This window comes from Homarus americanus, unplaced genomic scaffold (assembly GCF_018991925.1).
Source record: "Homarus americanus isolate GMGI-L3 unplaced genomic scaffold, GMGI_Hamer_2.0 scaffold35404, whole genome shotgun sequence".
NCBI classification, from domain to species: Eukaryota; Metazoa; Arthropoda; class Malacostraca; order Decapoda; family Nephropidae; genus Homarus; species Homarus americanus.
Genome location: NW_024716120.1, coordinates 141,669 through 166,548, shown reverse-complemented (window position 1 = coordinate 166,548; position 24,880 = coordinate 141,669). Strand labels below are relative to the sequence as shown.

General features: G+C 46.4%; 1 protein-coding gene across 1 annotated transcript in view; it reads left to right on the top strand.

Annotated features, from left to right (window-relative positions):
• The window catches only part of LOC121858051 (uncharacterized protein C2orf16-like), a 43,944-nt gene that overhangs the window by 5,224 nt on the left and 13,840 nt on the right, over positions 1-24,880 (top strand). The window contains 2 exon segments of the mRNA XM_042354293.1: positions 18,653-18,767; positions 20,071-20,286. Coding sequence (XP_042210227.1) covers positions 18,653-18,767; positions 20,071-20,286 — 331 coding nt within the window.

Here is a 24,880-nt window from a genome sequence, read left to right as displayed (position 1 = left end):
ACTAACAGGGTGGTTCAGCAAGAGTCATCACCTTCCTAACAGACGTAACTAACAGGGTGGTTCAGCAAGAGTCATCTCCTTCCTAATAGACGTAACTAACAGGGTGGTTCAGCAAGAGTCATCACCTTCCTAATAGACGTAACTAACAGGGTGGTTCAGCAAGAGTCATCACCTTCCTAATAGACGTAACTAACAGGGTGGTTCAGTAAGAGTCATCACCTTCCTAACAGACGTAACTAACAGGGTGGTTCAGCAAGAGTCATCTCCTTCCTAATAGACGTAACTAACAGGGTGGTTCAGCAAGAGTCATCACCTTCCTAACAGACGTAACTAACAGGGTGGTTCAGCAAGAGTCATCACCTTCCTAACAAACGTAACTAACAGGGTGGTTCAGCAAGAGTCATCACCTTCCTAATAGACGTAACTAACAGGGTGGTTCAGCAAGAGTCATCACCTACGTAACTAACAGGGTGGTTCAGTAAGTCATCACCATCCCAATAGACGTAACTAACAGGGTGGTTCAGAAAGTCATCACCATCCCAATAGACGTAACTAACAGGGTGGTTCAGTAAGTCATCACCATCCCAATAGACGTAACTAACAGGGTGGTTCAGCAAGAGTCATCACCCCCTTCCCTAACAGACGTAACTCACTCATAACCACATTCTGTAACTACTAACACCTGATTGGTCGGTGGAGTTTTGTCTCGAGAGCTGATTGGCTAGGCAAAGATCTTAATTAAGTGCAATTAAGTAATTACGAGATATAATTACCTTCTGAGCACGTAAGGCTGAGTAAACACGTCAACTTAGTGTTTGTTTGTTTGTTTGTCTTTGTTTGTTTGTTTACTTGTTTGTTTGTTTATGTATAGTTATTTCTCTATGTATGACTACGATGTTTTTGTCAGATATTAAATAAAAAGGTGAAAACACTTTTTTTGTACAATAAGACGTGAATATAATGTTGAGGAGTCTCTCTCTCTCTCTCTCTCTCTCTCTCTCTCTCTCTCTATCTCTAACTGATGTCGAGTGTTAATTGCTATCATCTTACAAATATACAGACAACAGTGCCAGGTGTCAATCAACAGTGCCAATATCAATCAACAGAGCCAGACACCAAACAACAATGCCTATTATTGAAAAACGACCAATCACGGACCATCAAACAGGGTAATCTATCATGATTAAGAGAGACGGCGTGCCATTGGTTGCTCATCACCACTACTGTATCGTGATTGGTTGGAGAAAGTGTTGGGGTCGGGTTTATGAGTGGTGAACCCGGGCGAGTGTGTGTCTAAGGCTTCATTAAGGTATATTGAAGGTTCGGGTCTCGCTTGTCTCGACACATTGATGATTCACGCGACCTTAACACACGTGTGAACTATTGGTCATTAATCTGTTATATAAGTCACCTTTAAGCCACCTTTACCTGGGTTAATTTTGTACTTGTTACTGTACTTGTTATTGTACTTATTATTATTATTGTCATTATTGTTGTTGTTGTTTCTCATTTATCGTATGTTGTGACCTGTGTACTCCTATCTTCCCTCTCCAACACGATCACCAACATCACCAACACCATCCCATCATTAACATCATCACCATCATTAACACGATCACCATCACGACCTGCACCATCACCAACACGGTCAACAGGACAGGAAGTGTGGACCAAGGAGTCAACCAATGGATGTAATACTGAAGCATCATCACCATCACCACCATCATCATCATCACCACCATCATCATCTCACCACTCTCGTCGCCCTGCTGGTGCACAAACACTTCACATCACCAAACAACACCTTTTTTATTTACACTATTCACAAAACAATTACGTCTCTGATTAATAAATTTCTCACTGTCGGTGCATTTTCAGATGATGTCACCAAATTCACTTTTTTTTCCCAATCTGAAGAACATTACGTCACCAAGCCTTCGTTTATCACCAGCATATCTTGGTGCACATGACACAACACAACACTGTCAAGGTTAAGAAGATTTTTTTTTTTTTTAAAGTTTTATAACAGGTAGATGTTCTGTATACACACACGCACACACACACACGTACACACACCACTACTCAGTTTGGGTGTGGAAGCCCGTCTGTACACACTAGACTAGCGCTGCCCCGGGTACACTTACGGCGGCTTCCACTACAAGACAGGTTACCAGTGAATACCTTTTTACATCACTTTATATCAACTAATTTTACCTGAATCTTAATTAGGCTGGATTAAACTAGAGGTGGAGTTGAATTAAATGGTAGTGTGGTGGTGTATGTATATGTGTGTGTATGTGGTAGTTGTGGTGTTTGTAGATGTGTGTGTGTGTGTGTGTGTATGTCTGTGTGTGGTGGTGTATGGCAGTTAAGAGGAGGAGGAGGTTAGGAGGAGGATGGGTGGGAGGGGGTGAGGGTGGGAGGGGGTGAGGGAGGGAGGGGGTGAGGGTGGGAGGGGGTGAGGGAGGGAGGGAGGGAGGGAAGGAGGGGGTCAGGGTGTTCCAGGCTTCACTGTTATGATGAGGGCACAGCATTTAACTCACCTGAACAGTGCTCTCTTCCCTCACACCTCACCTTGCCTACCTCACAGTACAGCCCTCACTTCTCATACCATTACACCTCCCTCAAACCTCACCTACCTACCTCACAGTACACCTCCCTCACTTCTCACCTACCATCTCACAGTACACCTCGCTCACACCTCATAACCAGTACACCTTCCTCACACCCCACCTACCTACCTCACAGTACACCTCGCTCACACCTCATAACCAGTACACCTACCCCCCATCCCACCTACCTTACCGTGCAGCTCTCTCACTCCTCATAATCAGTACAACTCCCTCACACCTCACCTACCTACCTCACCGTACAGCCCTCACTTCTCATAACCAGTACTCCTCCCACAAGCCTCATAACCAGTACACCTCCCTCACACCTCACCTTGCCTACCTCACAGTACAGCCCTCACTTCTCATACCATTACACCTCCCTCACACCTCACCTACCTATCTCACAGTACTCCTCCCTCACGCCTCATAACCAGTACACCTCCCTCACACTTCACCTCCCTATCTCACAGTACACCTCCCTCACACCTCACCTACCTACCTCACCGTACAGCACCTTCTTCACACAAGCTAAATCAATGTGAAATAAGTATGACGATTTACAGGACAGGACATTACACCCATCATACAGTCCGGTGTAGTGTTGTAAGGCAAGTGATGATGATGATGATGATGATAATGATGATGATGATGATGATGATGATGATGATGATGCAGTAAAGGAAGAAAAGAAGAAAAAAAGAGATAAAATAAATAAATAAATAAAGTTTCTGGGGTAACCGCCTGACACTGTACTTACCGCTGCCTCCATCACTCACTACTGCACTACACAACTCACCTGCAAAGAGAGAAAGAAAGACTTACATTAACTCACCAAACGAGTGTAAAGTACATAAGAAAATGAAATAATACAACTTAAAAATCAAAACATCATCCCGCAAACCGTAAAAGGTAATTATCGAACTAGTGGGACTGTTAATGTGAGTTAATGTAGTCACCCCTGAAAACTGTCTCATGTCGTCGTTTTCTTTAACCTAAAAAAAAAAACTTATTGGTTATCGTTGTGCAAAACATTACCGTGGTAATATTTTAAGTCATTTTTTGGCGTGAGTTGCACCTGGAATTTATCATCTACAGTAGAGTTTAAGGCAGACAGGACGCTAAACGCAAAATCCTTATTATGTAAGGAATTATATGATTTTTCTTTCTCTCCCCACTTTCTTTCTTTATTTTCTTTCTCTCTATTTTCTTTCTTTATTTTCTTTCTCTCTCCATCTTCTTTCTGTTATGCTAACCTAATACTTAGTTGTGGGTTCACTACAATTACCTTCTGTTAAACATACATTACAGGCCAATTATTTCCTCTCTCTCTCTCTCTCTCTCTCTCTCTCTCTCTCTCTCTCTCTCTCTTCCATTCCGTTGTACCTCTGCCCCTTCCCCCTCCTCCGTACACACTGAGCCGCAGTTTACATCTGACTGCCTGACCCTGACTGATTGAATGAGACTGACTGACTGATTAACTGACTCACTAACTGACCGACCCTGACACACTGTAAATATTGTCTAATATTTTCTTTACCATAAAAGTAACTTACTGTCTTACTTATTTACTTATCAAAAATTTTCTTAAGTAGGATAACCCTTAAGTTGAACTACTTATCAGAGAGAGGGAGAGACTGTCTCTTCCTCCTGACACGAGAACAGGTGTAGGAGAAGCTGTGTGGGAGATAATATTGTCTCCTATTCTTTGTTCTTCTCCCTCTATCCTCCCTCCTACCATCACCAGTCTTCATCCTTCTCTGCCTCCCTCTCTGCCTCCCTCCCTCCCATCACCACTCTCCTCTCTCCCTCCCTCCCTCCCTCCACCACCACCCCTCTCCCCCTTCCCTCCACCACCACCACTCTCCAGCCTCCCTCCACTCTCCTCCCTGCCCCTCGCCCGCCACTTGACTCTCCCTGCCAGGAAATAGGATAATGGGTGACTGGGTTCTGTGGGGAGGTGGAGGGGAGGGAAGAAGAGGAGGAGGTAGAGAGGGAAGAGAAAGAAGGGGAATATAAGGAGGAAGAAGAGGAGGTAGAGGGATGCAAGGAGGAGGAGAAAGGGGAGGAAGTAGAGAAAGGCAAGGAGGAGGAAGAAGAATAAGGGGAATATAAGGGGAAGGAGGAGGTAGAGGAGGAGGTACAGGAATGCAAGGAGGAGGAAGTAGAGGAAAGCAAGGAGGAGGAGGAAGGAGGTGCCAGTGGCCATCACCTCCCATACAACACACCTCAGGTAGAAGCAGCTCTCGACAGGTAATTGGCAGGTGATATGTGACTTCCTACCCCCACACCTGACAGTCTTAGAGAGGGCAGGTGAGAGTAGGTGAGTGCAGGTGAGAGCAGGTGAGAGTAGGTGAGAGCGGGTGAGGGCAGGTGAGAGCAGGTGAGAGTAGGTGAGGGCAGGTGAGAGCAGGTGAGGTGGGTGGTTGGGGCAGAGTGGGAGCGGGTGAAAGCAGGTGAGGAGCAGGTGGGGCGATTGAAGCAGGTGGGGGCAGGTGAGGAGCAGGTGAGGGCAGGGTGGGGAAGGTGAGGTGGGTGAGGCAGGGTGGGGGCAGGTGAGAGTAGGTGGGGGGCAGGTGAGAGCCCAGGTGAGGAGCAGGTGAAACGGGTGAGAGCAGGTGAGGGCAGGTGAGAGCGGGTGAGGGCGGGTGAGGCCCGGGTGAGGCAGGTGAGGCAGGTGAGGGCAGGTGAGAGCAGTTGAGGGACAAGTGAGAGCAGGTGAGGCAAGGTGAGGGCAGGTGAAAGCAGGTGAGGGAGCAGGTGAGGGCAGGTGAGGAACCCAAGTGAGGAGCAGGGTGAGGCAGGTGAGGCAGGTGAGGCAAGGCGACCCATGCCGGTTGCTCAGTATCAAAATAAAAACAGATTTCTCATCAGGAAATCTGACCGTCACCGTCTGCCCCTCATCGTCCCTCCCCCCAACAGAAATTACCTGTGTAAAAAGTTGTGTTATGTGGTGAAGATGAGGTACAGATTGAAGTGCTCGGGGGGGGGGATGTGAGGGTGGGGTGGAAGGAAGGAGAGGAGAAGGGAAGGAAGGAAATAGAGGAGAGGAAAAGTACGGAGGGAGGAAGAGGGGAGAAGGGGGGTAAGAAGGGGAGGAGAGAAGGAAATAAAGGGAGGGGATGGGAGGTAGGTGAGGAAGGTGAAGGAGGAAAAGGGGGAGGTAGAAGAGAGAAGAGCAAAGAAGGGAAGGTAGGGAGGGAACAAGAGTAAAGGAGGGAAGGTAGGGAGGGAACAAGAGGAAAGGAGGGAAGTTAGGGAGAGAAGGTAAGGGAAAGAAGGAAGGAGAGGAGAGGAAGTAGAGAAAAAAGAATAGGAAAGAAGGAAAGGAGGGAAAGAAGCTAGGGAAGGGAGAAGAGGAAAGAAAGGAAGGTAGGGAAAAAGAGAGACGGTAGAGGGAAGTACGGTAGGATTAGGCTGCCCACGACCCGGTAAACAATGACACACACACACACACACACACACACACACACACACACACACACATGACCATCATACTACTGCCTCATAAATCATAAATGCCCCTTGTTGCCTCCCTCACACAGGTAGTCCACGGGTGCGACTAGGACATTTTTTTTCAAGTTCCCAGGTAACACAGATCTGCAGGTCCATAGGTCCACAGGTTACACAAGTCTACAGGTCCACAAGTAATCACAAGTCATCAGGTCCATAGGTAACTGAGATCTACAGGTCCACAGGTAACACAGATCTACAGGTAACACAGATTTATAGGTACACAAGTAACAGAGATCTACAGGTACACAGGTAACACAGATCCCCAGGTAACACAGGTCCACAGGTAACATGAGATCTACAGGTCCACAAGTAACATGAGATCTACAGGTCCACAGGTAACATAGAGCTACAGGCCCACAGGTAACAAAGGTCCATATATAACACAGGTCCACGAGTAACAAAGGTCCACATATAACACAGGTCCACAGGTAACACAGGTAACACAGGTAACATTGGTCCACAGGTAACACAGGTAAGGTGGGCGAGATCATGATAAAGTAGAAAAGGGCAATTTCCAGGAGAGACATTTTTACAGCCCTTCACATTAACCTCTCAATTAAAGCGTCACTCAGGATATTTATGGCCTCTGGTTAACGCTGAAGGTCTTGTCCCTTAGCCAGACTTCCCTTCTCCTTACTTAACATGACACTACACACTTATAAATGCTCTAAAGTGGCTGATCTATCTCCTCCTCTTACTTAACACGACAATACACACTTATAAATGTCCTAAAATGGCTGGTCTCTCTCCTCCCTTTACTTAACATGACACTACACACTTATAAATGCTCTAAAGTGGCTGATCTATCTCCTCCTCTTACTTAACACGACAATACACACTTATAAATGTCCTAAAATGGCTGGTCTCTCTCCTCCCTTTACCTTGTACATCATTACACACTTATAATATCGTAAAGTGTTTTTTAATATTTTTTTACAACACCTATTGGGATAATAACAAAGGAACAATACAATAAGAATGTGATAATTTTGGCTCTTATTTCGTGGGAATATTAAAGATTTCTCGAGTGTTTTGCTCCGCCATTCTCACACTTTCGCCATAAATTTTAATTCCTGGAAAATAAGTACCGATGTGAACACCAGTTTCTTTAAGCTACAGACGATAAGGAAAAAAATAATCACCCGAAAAATATTCTGTGCGACAAAACCAACGAAAGAGAGAAAATAAAAATGACTTTGATAAAATGTTAAAAATATCTCCTGCCAGGGTACACCTCCACACGTCCTGCCAGGGTACACCTCCTGCCAGGGTACAACCTCCACACGTCCTGCCAGGGTACACCTCCTGCCAGGTACACCTCCACGTCCTGCCAGGGTACACCTCCTGCCAGGGTACACCTCCACACGTCCTGCCAGGGTACATCTCCACATCTCCTCCCAGGGTACCTCCACACCTCCTGCCAGGGTACATCTCCATATCTCCTCCAGGGTACACCTCCACACCTCCTGCCAGGGTACACCTCCATATCTCCTCCCAGGGTATACCTCCACATCTCCTGCCAGGAGTACACCTTCTGCCAGGGTACACCTCCACACGTCCTGCCAGGGTACACCTCCACATCTCCTGCCAGGGTACACCTCCACACCTCCTGCCAGGGTACCTCACCTCCTGCCAGGGTACACCTCCACACCTCCTGCCAGGGTACACCTCCACCTCCTGCCAGGTACACCTCCACACCTCCTGCCAGGGTGCACCTCACACCTCCTGCCAGGGTACACCTCCACACCTCCTGCCAGGGTACACCTCCACACCTCCTGCCAGGGTACACCTCCACACCTCCTGCCAGTACACCTCCACACCTCCTGCCAGGGTACACCTCCACACCTCCTGCCAGGGTACACCTCCACCTCCTGCCAGGTACACCTCCACACCTCCTGCCAGGGTACACCTCCACACCTCCTGCCAGGGTACACCTCCACACCTCCTGCCAGGGTACACCTCCACACCTCCTGCCAGGGTACACCTCCACACCTCCTGCCAGTACCTCCACACCTCCTGCCAGGGTACACCTCCACACCTCCTGCCAGGGTACACCTCCACACCCTCTGCCAGGGTACACCTCTACACCCTCTGCCAGGGTACACCTCCACACCTCCTGCCAGGGTACACCTCCACACCCTCTGCCCAGGTACACCTCCACACCTCCTGCCAGGTACACCTCCACACCCTCTGCCAGGGTACACCTCTACACCTCCTCCCAGGGTACACCTCTACACCCTCTGCCAGGTAAGAGTCGAAGAACGAGGGCGAAGAAGAACACAATGTAGGAAGAGAGAAAGAAAAGAGAATAATGGGTGGACAACAGAGAGAGGAGGGAGGTCTAGGGGGCAGGGGTGGGAAGTCACCACACACACACACACACACACACACACACACACACACACACACACACGAGATGCAATAAAATGGGAAGCCTTACCTGTCACGCTGGAGGGGGAGGAGGAGAAAGGTCAAAAGGAAATATATTATCCCTTTGACGGTCACACAATACAGCTTTACCTCACACCTTATACCTCTACCTCACACCTCAACCTCACATCTCTACCTCACACCTCTACCTCTACCTCACACCTCAACCTCACATCTCTACCTCACACCTTATACACTCTACCTCACCTCAACCTCACATCTCTACCTCACACCTCTACCTCTACCTTGCATCTCTACCTCACACCTCAATCTCACATCTCTACTTCACACCTCAACCTCTACCTCACACCACTACCTCACATCTCTACCCATACCTCACAACTCTACCTCTACCGCACACCTCAACCTCACATCTCTACCTCACACCTCTACCTCTACCTTACATCTCTACCTCACCTCAACCTCACACCTCTACCTCACCTCTACCTCACATCTCTACCTCACACCTTATACCTCTACCTCACACCTCTATCTCTCCCCTCTACCTCACACCTCAACCTCATCTCTACACACACCTCTATCTCTCCCCTCTACCTCACACCTCAACCTCCATCTCTACCTCACACCTTATACCTCTACCTCTCCCCTCTACCTCACCTCACACCTCTACCTCACATCTCTACCTCACCTCTACCTCACACCTCTACCTCCACCTCTACCTCCACCTCACATCTCTACCTCCACACCTCTCTATCCCCTCTACCTCACACCTCTACCTCACACCTCTATCTCTCCCCTCTACCTCACACCTCTACCTCCTCCCACCTCTACCTCCCATCTACCTCACCTCTATCTCTCCCCTCTACCTCACACCTCTACCTCACACCTCTACCTCACACCTCTACCTCACACCTCTACCTCACATCTCTACCTCACCTCTATCTCTCCCTCTACCTCACCTCAACCTCACACCTCTACCTCACATCTCTACCTCACACCTCTACCTCACCTCTACCTCACTACCTCACCTCAACCTCACACCTCTATCTCTCCCCTCTACCTCACACCTCTACCTCACACCTCTACCTCACACCTCTACCTCACACCTCTACCACCCACATCTCTACCTCACACCTCTATCTCTCCCCTCTACCTCACACCTCCACCTCACACCTCTACCTCACACCTCTACCTCACATCTCTACCTTACACCTCTACCTCACACCTCTACCTCATCTCTACCTCACACCTCTATCTCTCCCTCCTCACACCTCTACCTCACACCTCTATCTCACATCTCTACCTCACCTCTATCTCTCCTCTACCTCACACCTCTACCTCACACCTCTACCTCACACCTCTACCACATCTCTACCTCACCTCTACTCTCCCCTCTACCTCACACCTCTACCTCACACCTCTACCTCACACCTCTACCTCACATCTCTACCTTACACCTCTACCTCACATCTCTACCTCATCTCTACCTCACACCTCTATCTCTCCCTCTACCTCACACCTCTACCCCCACACCTCTATCTCACATCTCTACCTCACACCTCTATCTCTCCCCTCTACCTCACCTCTACCTCCACCTCTACCTCACACCTCTACCTCATCTCTACCTCACCTCACACACCTCTATCTCTCCCCACCTGAACCTCCCACCTCTACCTCCACACCTCTACCTCACACCTCTACCTCACATCTCTACCTCACACCTCTATCTCTCCCCTCTACCTCACACCTCTACCTCACACCTCTACCTCCACACCTCTATCTCTCCCCTCTACCTCACACCTCTACCTCCACCTCTACCTCCACCTCTACCTCACCTCTACCTCACACCTCTATCTCTCCCCTCTACCTCACACCTCTACCTCACACCTCTACCTCACACCTCTATCTCTCCCCTCTACCTCACACCTCAACCTCACATCTCTACCTCCACCTCTATTTCTCCTCTACCTCACACCTCTACCTCATCTCCTACCTCCACACCTCTACCTCACACCTCTATCTCTCCCTCTACCTCCACACCTCCTACCTCACACCTCTACCTCACATCTCTACCTCACACCTCTACCTCCCTCTATCTCTCCCCACACTCTACCTCACACCTCTACCTCACACCTCTACCTCACACCTCTACCTCATCTCTACCTCACACCTCTATCTCTCTCCCTCTACTCACACCTCTACCTCACACCTCTACCTCACACCTGCCTCACATCTCTACCTCACACCTCTACCTCCACCTCTATCTCTCCCTCTACCTCACACCTCTACCTCACACCTCTACCTCACACCTCTACCTCCACCTCTACCTCCACACCTCTATCTCTCCCTCTACCTCACACCTCAACCTCCATCTCTACCTCACACCTCTATTTCTCCCTCTACCTCACACCTCTACCTCACATCTCACCTCCACCTCTACCTCACACCTCTATCTCTCTCCCCTACCTCACACCTCAACCTCACATCTCTACCTCACACCTCTATTTCTCCCCTCACCTCACATCTCTACCTCATCTCTACCTCACCTCATTTCTCCCCTCTACCTCCCCATCTCTACCTCACCTCTACCTCACACCTCTACCTCATCTCTACCTCCACCTCTATCTCTCCTCCCTCACCTCTACCTCCCACACCTCTACCTCACATCCTCTCACCTCTACCTCATCTCTACCTCACACCTCTACCTCCACTCTACCTCACATCTCTACCTCTCCTCTACCTCACATCTCTACCTCACTCTCTACCTCACACCTCTATTTCTCCCCTCTACTCACATCTCTACCTCACCTCTACCTCACACCTCTACCTCCATCTCTACCTCACACCTCTATCTCCTCTACCTCACACCTCTACCTCACACCTCTACCTCACATCTCTACCTCCTCTACCTCCATCTCTACCTCACACCTCTACCTCACATCTCTACCTCACACCTCACCTCATCTCTACCTCCACACCTCTACCAACACCTCGGCCTATAAGCGAGATTGTATAATATTTCATCCAACTGAGGATGGTGGTACAGTGGTGGTAAGTGGTGGTAGTAGTAGTGGTGGTAGTAGTGGTGAAAAAAGTGGTGGTAATAGTAGTAGTGGTGGTAGTGGTGGTAGTAGTGGTGGTAGTAGTAGTGGTAGCAGTGGTGGTAGTGGTGGTGTAGTGGTAGTGGTAGTGGTGTGGTAGTGGTGGTGGGCAGTGGTGGTAGTAGTGGTGGTGCAGTGGTGGTAGTAGTGGTGGTAGTAGTGAAGTGGTTAGTGTGGTGGTAGCAGTGGTGGTAGTAGTGGTGGTAGTAGTGGTGGTAGCAGTGGTGGTGGTAGTGGTGGTAGTGGTGGTGGTGGAGTAGTGGTGGTGATGGGAATATATCTAAGTATGTATGTATGTATGTATGTATGTATGTATGTATGTATGGTTCAAATACGTCGTCAGAAAACAATACTAATTCTGGTCATTTTCAAGATTCACTGAACACTGTAGAGATAATGGCCACAACTTGTTAAAATAGTTCTCTCTGACCTTAGTGTTGACCTGAGAGAGAGAGAAAAAAAAGAGAGAGAGAGAGAGAGAGAGAGAGAGAGAGAGAGACCAGTTAATCATACGTTCGGAACTTCAATCAACGCTATCGATGAAATTATGTAACACCCCTCCTCCACCCCCTCCCCCACCTTTCTCCTCCTCAGTCAGCTCCTCCCACGTCACACTTTCCAACCTTGTTTATGTTGTGGTTGGCTGGGGTGTAGCCGTGGAGAGTGGGGGTTGAGGGGAGAAGAAGCGGTGAGTGGTTGGGGGCGGGGAGGAGTGGGGTAGTAAGCTAGGGGAGGAAGACGCTGGGAAGGATGGGGGAGAAAAAGAGGGGGCGTGGGAGGAAGGCAACCACACTCCTACCACCATCACCCCACTGCTACCATTACCACCATCACCACCACTACCATCACTACCGTCACCATGCTACCACCACCACCACATTATTCCATCACTTGCTGTGGTAATCCAGGAAATGAGATTAAAGTAATGTGAGACCAGTTTTTTTTATATATAATGAAGAAGTGGGGTGGGGTGGGTAAGAGGTGAGTAGGGTGGGGTGGGGTGGGGTTGGGTGAGGTTAGGGAGCACCTAGGTCATGGTCACACACACACACACACACACACACACACACACACACACACAAAACACGACTTTATTCAGCTTCGAAGGCCCCTCTGTTTCTTCAAAGGGTTAAAACCTATTTCGATTTAGTGTCGATGATAGTGTAGTGGGTGAAGCGATGATAGTGTAGTGGGTGTAGTGTCGATAGTGTAGTGGTGTAGTGCGATGAATAGTAGTGGGTGTAGTGTCGATGATAGTGTAGTGGTGTAGTGTCGATGTAGTGTAGTGGGTGTAGTGTGAAATAGTAGAGTGGGTGAGTGTCGATGGTGTAGTGGTGTAGTGTCGATGATAGTGTAGTGGTAGTGTCGATGATAGTGTATGGATGTAGTGTCGATGATAGTGGTGGGTGTAGTGTAGATAATAGTGTAGTGGGTGTAGTGTAGATGATAGTGTAGTGGGTGTAGTGTAATGATATGTAGTGGGTGTAGTGTCGATAATGTGTAGTGGGTGTATGATGATAGTGTACTGGTGTAGTGTCGATTATAGTGTAGTGGGTGTAGTGTAGATGATAGTGTAGTGGTGTAGTTAAATGATAGTGTAGTGGGTGTAGTGTCGATGATAGTGTAGTGGGTGTAGTGTAGATGATAGTGTAGTGGGTGTAGTGTAGATGATAGTGTAGTGGGTGTAGTGTCGATGATAGTGTAGTGGGTGTAGTGTAGATGATAGTGTAGTGGGTGTAGTGTCGATGATTGTTGTTATTTGCTAAAAGATGAAATGAGAAATAACCAAATAAGACCATTAACCTTCCTAAGTCACTAAACCTTGAGGACCTTCCACTGTGTCTTGGTCAGGTCGGGCTGTTGGGAAATCTTCCTCACCTTTTTCTGTTGTAAATCAAAGTTTAACAGCCAAGAGCCGCAATAAATAGGTAATAATGTCAGTCTAACTATATATAAAAGACCCCACACCATTCATTTCAGTAGGAGGTCATTCTCTTACGCCACCACACATAACCGAACCTAACCAAACCTAACCTAAGCTAACCTAACCTAAGCTAACCTAAGTAAGCTAAGCTAAGCTAAGATAACCTAACCTAACGTAGCCTAGCCAAACCTAACCTCACCATAAATTACTAAAGAAAAGTCAGATACAACATTAATGAGGCGACCGACAGACAGACAGACAGACAGACAGACGTGTAGACTCTCTGTGTTCAGGTGATCCTCGTGACCCAGCCAAGGGTGATGGTACACCTCCACCTGTGTGTCAACAACGGCCAGGTAATGACAGGAGGGAACATAAAGGGAACAGGTAAGGTAAGGTTAAGGTAAGGTTGGCGTCCCTGTTGGAGACGACACAGGCCTTGGGATGAACACAAGGCTCTGGTGACCTAACATGACCCTCCGGACAAAACACTTTTGTGTGGTCGACCTTGACAACACTAAAGTGAACGGCGACAACTGTACCTATTCTTATACAGTTTATTACGACAACGATATTTACACACACAACCCCTAACACTCCAAGCTCTATCTCACATACACCTATTTCATCCCAAACACCTTTATTCATTACTAATTAATTACTACATCAGTGGAACATTTCAATTCATAAAGCACTGTTCATTGTTCTACACGCGTCCGAGAAATGTAGGTTAGACACTGGCGTTCATCTCGACTCTCGGCTGAACACACGGGAAGGTCCACAGAGTCATGTTGAGATGGCAATCAGGGGATGTGTTGTGGCAGAGACCATCACTTACTCTCTCAGGGGCGGGGGCGGCAGGGTGGCAGGGGTGAGGGAAACAGGGTGGCAGAGGTGAGGAAGGGGGGGGGGCAGGATTGTGGGATGATGGAGGCTGGGTGGTAGGGGTGAGGGACACAGGGGTGAATGATGCACCTTCAAGATTTGGCACAAGAACACGTAATATTTGTATTTTCTGAGGTGTAGGTATAGTTGAGTGTGTAGGTGTAGGCGTGTAAGTGTAGGTATGTGTGTGTAGGTGTAGGTGTGTAGGTGTAAGCGTGTAAGTGTAGGTGGGTAGGTGTGTGTGTGTGTGTAGGTGTGTGTGATAAGTGTAAGAGCCAACAGGTGTATTCCTAGTAAGGTTCTGCTGGAATAACTATACTGGACCCCAACTCACCAATCAGCGTGAGTTTACTGTGTCAACAAACACCCATAATGATCAACATTCCAGTGTTGTCATTATTGTTGTCATGGTGTTAGTAGTAGTAGTAGTAGTAGTAGTAGAAACATTTATACTCGAGCATAAAATATATAGAAAACAAAAGACACAAATAATAAAAGATTAATAACAAAATGTTTAAATATGCATAAAAGGGTTCAGTTCCCCCACGAGTGTACAGGTGAGCCGACACAGGTAACCTCAACACAAGACAAGACAAGGTCCATTGAGTCAACCATTGCCAGGTATAATGGTAGTGATAACCCGGGTGACGGGGGGGGGGAGGGTCAGGTCAGGGGGTTAACAGCTGATAACGTCTGGCATAGCTGCCCCACCCAACACTCTCTCTCTCTCTCTCACACAGCTAGAGAGAGAGAGAGAGAGAGAGAGAGAGAGAGAGAGAGAGAGAGAGAGCATTGGAAGTGATCTTACGATGACATTATACTCCAACACTACAATACACACCAACGAACTCCAACGCTACTCTAACATAATTATTCCTGTGTGAGCCTCCTCCTCCCTTCTCTCCCCCCTTCTACACCTCTTCCATCCAATCACCCTTCCCCTCTCCCTATTCCTCTCCTCCTCCTCTTCCTCTCACCTCTCCCCTCACTGTAAAGTAGCTGCGTTGGCAGTCTACTGTCGTCCATGTGGGTAACATGGCCAGTCCAACGTAGTTGTTCACGGATAATGGTAGCCTCGATGCTCCTACAGTTGGTGTCAGCGAGAATACTGGCATTTGTTCTCTTGTCTTCCCAGGAACACTACAGTAATAACCCGAAATAACACTTGTGGGACGGTGTCCCTAGTTACTGACGCTAGTTTGTCGGTTTGGTGATCTCCTCAACACATAATCTAAATATCCCCGTAGTTTCACCTAACCGCACCTAACCTAACCTAACCTAATCGCAAGAATACTTAATGAATCATCTTCTCTCACTTCTTAATGCTCCCTCACTGTCTCCCCCATACGTAAACAAACAAACAAATATACAACGCATCTACAAAAATACCCCAAATTAAATACATAATATTTTACATAGAGGGAGATAATAAAATAATAGAATTAATTCTCGGATATACGAAAACAAAAACAAAAATCAATATAGAGTTTTATGATGTCTGTCAGGTTTATTATGGCTGAGTTATTAGGAGGAAGTAATATAGAAGAGGAAGGAAGAAAGAGCTTATTATGTATCAGGTTATAGTGGCGTGGGTTTAAGACTCCATAAACACCAGCTAAAAGTTTATTGGTGTCACTAATTGGTGCCTCTACAACACTATTAAAGATTTTTCTCATTTAAACCAATTTCAACGCAACTGAATAAAACCAAATATTACAAAATAAAACCAATTCATATGGCATAATAAAACCAATACTAATAAACCATAAAACCAACGAGTTAAAACCGACACAAACCATAAAATATCCAGTTCATGACCCTGACTTTGTAAAGATGGAGGTTAACGACATGGTTGGCGTAACGATGCTTAACGAGGGTGTCATCGTCTTCACCTGTAGGACAGATGGCCACCACTTTCTAAATCAGCTGGCAACTCAAGGCCGTATATAATATACTATAGGAATAGCCGTGTGTCTGTGTGTCTGTTCTGGGCAGCCGAAACGGCACAATCGTTTTTCATCAAACTTGTTGGAAAAATCGCAAAAAATTCGTAGAGTGGAACAAACCTGGTCCCATGTCGATGGTTTCTTTAGGAAGGCATTAATTAACCATTTTATTTACGCTCGCTGTACGCTGTCAGCCGGACTGCGAACCGGGCAAGAAGGGCCCACGATCACTTGTGTTCACTATGGTAAGTAGTATAATATAATACTAAACAACAAAGTCCAACCATTAAATTAAGCACCGGGGAACTAAGTAACCAATCATCGATCACTTTTACATTTATTCATAATTTTTACTACGTACTATAGTAAACAAACGGCCTTGAGGTGCCAGCTGTCTCCAGCAGTGTTCGAAGAATCTTGAACGAGACTGTACATGACCTGTGTGTGTGTGTATGTATGTGTATATATGTGTATATATCCTATTATTATACACACAATTATACAGAATTATATGCAAGTATCAATTATTTTCATTTTATTTTGTCATTACTAGTTTCTTGTGCGATCTGTCTGTCTGTCTGTCTGTCTATGTATGTATGTATGTATGCATGTATGTATGTATGTATGTATGTATGCATGTATGTATGTATGTATGTATGTATGTATGTATGTATGTGTGTATGTATGTATGTATCTACTTATCTATCTATCTATCTATATATCTGTCCACTTATCTATTCAATTATATGTCTGTCTGTCTGTTTGTCTGTCTATTTATCTCAATAAGAAGCTGTAGGAGGGAGGGAGGGAGGGACTTTCTAACGGGCAGCCGCTAACACAACTCGTCGACAACAACACAGTGAGGTGACGTCCTGTAGCACTTAGTTGTTCATGGTCGTCTGTGTCTGTCTTATTATCTTTATATTCTCCCTTTATTACCCTCCCTCTTATTATCTTATAATCTCCCTTTATTACCCTCCCTCTCTTATTATCTTTATATTCTCCGTTTATTACCCTCCCTCTTATCATCTTATATTCTCCCTTTATTACCCTCCCTCTCTCACATTCATCACGCTCATAAGTACGGTGGCTGTTGGAGAGAAAGAGAGAGAGAGAGAGAGAGAGAGAGAGAGAGAGAGAGAGAGAGAGAGAGAGAGAGAGAGAGAGAGAGAGAGAGAGAGAGAGAGAGAGGCTAGCTGATATATTAAGGGAGGAGGGATATTATCAACGAGACATATGGTTGATAGGGTAACATAGGGGGAGGGGGGAGGGGGGAGGGGGAGCTTTGTATACCTGTGATTATCTCTCCTGGTGAACTAACTCTCTCTATTTGTGTATTGTCTCTCTTTCTCTCTCTTTTCTCTCTGTTTTTTAATCTATCTCTCTTAGTCTGTCTGTATCTGCATGTCTCTGTTTCTTAGTCTCTCTTTCTCTCTCCTCTCTTTTATTGTGTGTGTGTGTGTGTGTGCGTGTGTGTGTGTGTGTGTGTGTGTGTGTGTGTGTGTGTGTGTGTGTGTATTTTAACTGGTAAAGGATACCCCTTTGTTTCATTAACTTTCCGTATCTTGGCACATCTTCTATGTGTATGTATATACGTATATGTATGTATATATGTGTGTGTGTGTGTGTGTGTGTTTACATATATGTATATGTACTGTCAATGAATATGATGCAACTCTTTGTGTACGAACCTCTGTCCTGCGTGACAGTGAGAAGTGATACCACCCTCAGTGTCAAGACCTGACTAAATTGCTCGGAATAGGCAAACTGTACTACAAGCTCTGCCAATAAATTTGTTAAACTAAAAAAATCTCTCTCTCTCTCTCTCTCTCTCAGTTGGTGACATACTTTTATTTATAGGCGTCAGAGGTTAGGTTGGGTTCTCATTACTCACACTAATAACCTTCGACATAATCTCTTAATGGTAAAAACCTAACCTAACCTAACCTAACCTAACCTAACCTAACCTAACCTAACCTAACCTGTGAATTTCTGGGCTAGAGTGATGTAAGCCGATGTAACACCCAAGAGCAGGTTAACAATAATAGTGTTGACACATTCTATGGCTTTTTGAAATTTGTGTCTTTGTGATGGAGCCGTGGAGGACGCCTTACTGGTGGTCAGGAGCCTTAACCCCTCACTACGGAGACGCCACTTATAATATTTTATTTGGATAATGCCAGACGACTTTATTCAGCACAGGGAGGACCCTGTACACAAGGGATGAAGAAAAGCTGGGCGCTATCATGACCCATCACTCTTAAAAATGTGTTTCTCTAGGCATGAGGCCCCATCAAGGAGAGTGTGGACACAGCGCACTGTAGACCAAGCCTTCTGTAAACAAGGAGGCAGCGAGGCCGGCACTGTCATCCACCACCTTCACTTACCCACCTGTGTAAGTTAGGTACCCATTTACAGCTGGGTGGACAGGGAGTGCCCCGGAATCATAATCGCGGCCCTTAACGGCCTTCACCCTTAAGAAGGATGTAATCACGTGGCCGTCAGGACTCAGGGGTCTACCTGGACTGCGGCCCTTCCTGGAGTCATATCACCTTCCAGGAGTCACATCACCTTCCAGGAGTCACATCACCTTCCAGGACTACCTAACCCACATTACCTTACAGCTCAATGGATCGTCATAGTCCACTGACTGTACACATTCTGGACCCTGGACCACTGGCCTTACCTTACTACCTGCAGGTCTGACTCAATACAGTACATTACCTGCAAGAGGAGAAATACTTTTAGAGAATATTATACATATTACGTAAACACGATATGTTACACGTAAATTACATATTACATACAGTGCATAGGAACGTTACATAAAGAGCAAATATTACACATTACATATTATGACTTAACGCTGGAGAAAAATTTACTTATACAATACATACTGAACATGTAGACGACGGTTTATTACTTAATGCAACAGATATACAAAGTGCATGATATGACGTGTGTTGACACAATACAACACACAATATATATTAATAAAACAATGATGCGTAACTTGTAGAGCGTAATGAGTATTTCAGGAACAAACATTTACATACAAGAAGAATGAATGTCAGGCGTCAACCTCTCACACAAACACACACATACAGCAGTGAAATGTGTCAGCACACACACACACACACACACACACACACACACACACACACACAGTAGTAGAGTGTTACTTGGCGAACACACACACACACACAACAGTAGTGTCAGGTGTCACTTGACACACTCACCAAGCAGCTAAAAGTTTTGGTAAACAACGAATTAATTGTGTTAAGTTTGAGCCAACAAGTTGCCGTTGGCTGACTCACGTTGTCTAATATTACCATATATGAAGCAGAACTGTATACCGTATGACGAATTTTTGTTTATAATGAATAGCTTACTCTATACCGTAATTGTATACCGCATAACAATTTTGTTTATAATAACCAGCTTCCTTTATGGTTAAATAATGCAAATTAGAGCAGAGCTTCTTCTCGTGTCCCCGCGCGAGGGAAGGTAGACCTGTGAGCCCTGGAGGGACGCCTGCCCCGGGCTGTTTGTCATCAGTGAAGAGTAAAGGTAATGTTATCCTTCTACCAGACTACCTCCCTCTCTCTTACTGAAGGACGAGCATGAGGGGCACCTTGAGGCTGTACAATACAAAGTCGCACATAACAAGTGTAGCATCAATAAAACACATGACTCAGGTATTGAACACAGTGCATCAGGAGCCGCGTGTGGTGTTAATGGGAGGCGGTGGAGAGTGGCGGCTGGCGGTGGAGAGTGGCGGCTGGCGGTGGAGAGTGGCGGCTGGCTGTGGAGAGTGGCGGCTGGCTGTGGAGAGTAGCTGCTGGCGGCCAGAGTACCACAAGAGGTTCACTCACACCGGATGCTGGCAGCTGGTGCTCATGCAACATGCATGTGTTGGTGTGTGACGCTACCTGCACCTGCTGTTACTGTACTGTCCTCACTATCACCAACACTAACATCATTACTGTCACCACCACTACCACCGTCGTCACCACCGCCGTTATCACCACTACCTTGGGTCAACATTTTCTCCACCATGGCTACACAGATAAAATGACAGTTCTCTGGTGGTGGTTATTGAGGAGTCATGTGAAGAATGTCTCCAGTGAGAGAGAGAGAGAGAGGGAAGGGCAGAAGAGGGTGCAGGAGGGGAGAGGGAGACAGAGAGAGGGACAGAGGGAGTGAGTGAGGAAGGGAGCTCTGGACAGAGGGACAGAAGGAAAAGGAGACGGAGGGAAGAGAGGGAGAAAGGGACAGAGGGAGGGGAGGGAGGGAAGGATAGGGTGAGGGAGAGATGGAGACAAGGACAGAGGGAGAGAGTGAGGGAGGGAGGGATGGAGGGAGGGAGGGAGGGACAAAGGAGGGTGCAGGGTATAGCGTGGTCCTTCCCTCTACTAACGCCTCCCTCTCTACCACAAATAACGTCCCATTAACCTTAGGAACAACGCCTCTCTCTCCACCGCCGTCACCCCATCATCTTGTGGTCTAGGGGCAGGCTGGGGTCAGGGTCAGGTCAGAAGCGCGGAGGCTGCATCTGTTCCTCCCAACTACCTGCCATCATGCTATCTGCCATCGTTACCTGCCATCATGTTACCCGCCATCATGCTACCTGCCATCATGTTACCCCATCATGCTACCTCCCATCGTGTTACCCGCCATCATGCTACCTGCCATCGTGCTACCTGCCATCTTTTTTACTCATCATGTTACCTGCCATTGTGTTACCTGCCATCATGCTACCTGCCATCGTGCTACCCCATCATGTTACCTGTTATCATCGTCATGTTACCCGCCACATACCTGTCATCATGTTACCTGTTATCATCGTCATGTTACCTGCCACATACCTGTCATCATGTTTCCTACCACCATGCTACCTGCCATCATGTTACCTGTCATCATGTTACCTGCCATAATTTTACCTATCATCATGTTACCTGCCATCATGTTACCTGTCATCATGTTACCTGTCATCATGTTACCTGCCATAATTTTACCTATCATCATGTTACCTGCCATCATGTTACCTGTCATCATGTTACCTGCCATCATGTTACCTGTCATCATGTTTCCTCCCATCATTTTACCAGTCATCATCATCATGTTACCTGTCATCACGTTACCTGCCATAATTTTACCTATCATCATGCTACCTGCCATCATGTTACTTGCCATTATCATCATGTTACCTAACATCACACTTTCATTATGTTACCTACCATCATCTTACCTTCCATCATGTTACCTGCCATCACACTACCTGCCCCTCTGTTACCTACCATCATCTTACCTTCCATCATGTTACCTGCCATCACACTACCTGCCCCTCTGTTACCTACCATCATGTTACCTACTATACGCTTCTCACAACACTTCTCTTGAATTTTCGAGAGAGAGAGAGAGAGAGAGAGAGAGAGAGAGAGAGAGAGAGACTACATAACAATAAGCTGACAAAGATAAAAATAATTGATAAATAAATACATAAAAATCGATAAATCAGTCAACATAAACAAATACACAAGTGATCGCTTAGACTCCGAGAAGACGATTCGTTTTCTCTCACACATGGCACCAAATGAAGGAGGAACTACTCTGTTTTTCCTAGTTTTGATCCACCTACTGAGATAGAAAGACAAGCAGAGACAGACAGACAGACAGACAGACAGACAGACAGACAGACAGGTAGATAGAGATGGACATAAATTATTTAAATAAAATAAACTTTCCCGTCATACAATATTGCTCTTAGCTTAGTCAATTATTAGTATTTATTGAGATATAAATATATTGCCTCGTAGATGCTGTACATACATAGTGTGTGTGTGTGTGTGTGTGTGTGTGTGTGTGTGTGTGTGTGTGTGTGTGTGTGTGTGTGTGTGTTTTATGAATTCAGGCGTCAACGAGAGAAATCATCAACGCTTAGCTTTCCCTTCAAACCCGTCATGCCACATTTTGGATGCTACGCCAAGCACACGTTCGCCAGCTTTCTGCCCTTATTGGCGCTCTCTCGTGGCGGAAGAGTGAGAAGACCCGCCAGCTCTGTGTGTGTGTGTGTGTGTGTAAATATGACCCCCCTCCACACACACACACACACCATCGCCATCAAATACAATTCTTAACGTTTTTGTAATTTTTTAAGCCTCCGCTGGCCTTGGTGAGCCACGGGGGAGGGGACAACAGGTGGGGGACACATACTGTACACCACAGAGGGGGGAGGACAATAGGTGGGGGACACATACTGTACAACCACGGGGAGGGGACAACAGGTGGGGACACATACTGTACACCACGGGGACACAAGGGGTTACCATCACACACCACAATAGACACAATAGGAGAGAGAGAGAGAGAGAGAGAGAGAGAGAGAGAGAGAGAGAGAGAATGGATGACTTAGGTCTACAACTTGACCCCTCATAAATTACCCTCGCCTCAGGTAATTAACAATTTATACGGTTATTAAAGGCAATTACCCGCCTGGTGGAGTCGATTTAAACCTCTTATGGCGAACGAGATTAATGGATAAATATTGATATAGACATTTAGATAGATAGATATATCAGAAAAATCGCCCTAACCTAACCTAACCTAACCTTACCTAGACAGTGCAGGTAAACAAACAAAGGGTAAACAGTAACTTCTATATTAACTTGTGTCCCTTAACTATAAAGAATAACAACAACAACTCATCTAGCTAAGGTAAAGTCCTGGTGTAATTCCGTCGCCATCTTTGTGTGGTAACATAAAGGATTCACAAAGGTATGTTCTCAGATCACTAATTAGGAGAAAATTTAAGGTAGGCGTCCCTGAGAATTTGGCCCTGGGGGTTGAGGTGTGTGGTGGAGAGAGAGAGGAGGAGGGAGGAGGAGGATATAAATTGTATGGAAAGGGAGATAGGGACGAGGGAGGGTACAACGTGTGTGTGGAGAGGGAGAGGCATACATTGTGTGGAAAGTGAGGGAGGAAAGGAGGGAGGGAAGGATAGCGGAAAGGAGGTGATAAAATTAATTGATGGTGTGAGGAAACAGAGAGAGAATGACAGTTAATGATCGGTGAATGTGTGGCCTTTTCTTAATTACTATTACTACTATTACCTCTACTACTATTACAACTACTGTTACTTCTACTAATACCATTACTACTATTACCTCTACTATTACTACTTTACTTTTTAACATGGCCTCCAGCTCTAATAGCCATACCTTCGCCACCATTTTATTACCTTAATATTAAATATCCTAATACATAAGTGCAGCATCGAGAGCTAAGTTACGGTGATGATATGGCCATGGGATCAAAGATCCCGATGTCGAAGAAGGCTCGCTGTCCCCGCATTCAGAATCTTCGAGCACTGACGTCAACACGAGCTTCGTTGGACGTGTTTGAAGTCCTATATTGGAAAATCTCACCGTCCAAAGGAAGGAGGGTCGGTTCTACCCTGACATCACGGCAGATTTCCTTCAACATATTTGCTGAGATCCCTTACTTCGTCATGCCTCATGCAAATGAAGCCCCCTTTCTTGCACACCATGGCGTGATCGACGTCATAGGAAGAGCCACACACGTATTGGGAGGGCAAACCTTCTACTGGCCTACCGTACCTTAGAGCATTGGCATCTGTAAATTCTTGTTTATTGAGACTGAAACCATTTGCCCTTATCGGTAACGTAGTTAACCAGTTCGAGGCGCCCACCTCCTGCGCTTATAGCTACTTATTTTTTTCAAATTCTCTGGTACTTGCAGCAACAATTGCTGCAACTTACTTAGCAGTGCTGTCGATCTGTCGTAATGGACCTTCGAATCTTGTTTACTTCACTGGTATCTACCTCCCCTTGCGTTCTGAGATTATATGTGTCCGTGAGGGCTGAGCTTAACTGAGTTTTGATGTTCGGTGGCAGCTCCTCTGAATTGGTCAATCCCATTCCTCCCAGTCTCGGTGGTAGTGCAAGGAGTGACCTTTGTGCTGGGGTTAAGTGAGGGTGTTTCACTTAATTGGGAATGAAATTGACGCTGATAGCTTCTTCCAGAGGGTGGAGGAGGGGTCCGATATCAGGGATGGTGCGCATCAGGTAGTTCTAGCGATGCTTGACTACTATTACTTCTACTACAATTACTACTTTTTTTATTTATTTAAACGTGGCCTCCAGCCTCCCCCAATAGCCACACCTTCGCCGCCATTTTATTACCTTAAAATTAAATATCCTAATACATAGCTACCCTAGCTGTGTTGAGTTAGTTGAGCCACAGATCTATGCAGCATTCAGTGACTGTTGCCTCATAGTCAATATCTGCAACTGTTGTCGGCTTTGGGGCCGATGCTCTCGTTCCCCTGAGGAAGAGCAAGGCCGACCTAAGGAGAGAGAAGGACAGTCGACATCTCATCCAGGCTGTAACATAACTTCTGGGCTGCTGCTTCTGTTCGGATAGCACCTCTTTGAGTCTGGCGTAGAAGTATCTTGCACTTGGTCTCATCCCACCAGAGGTTGTGAA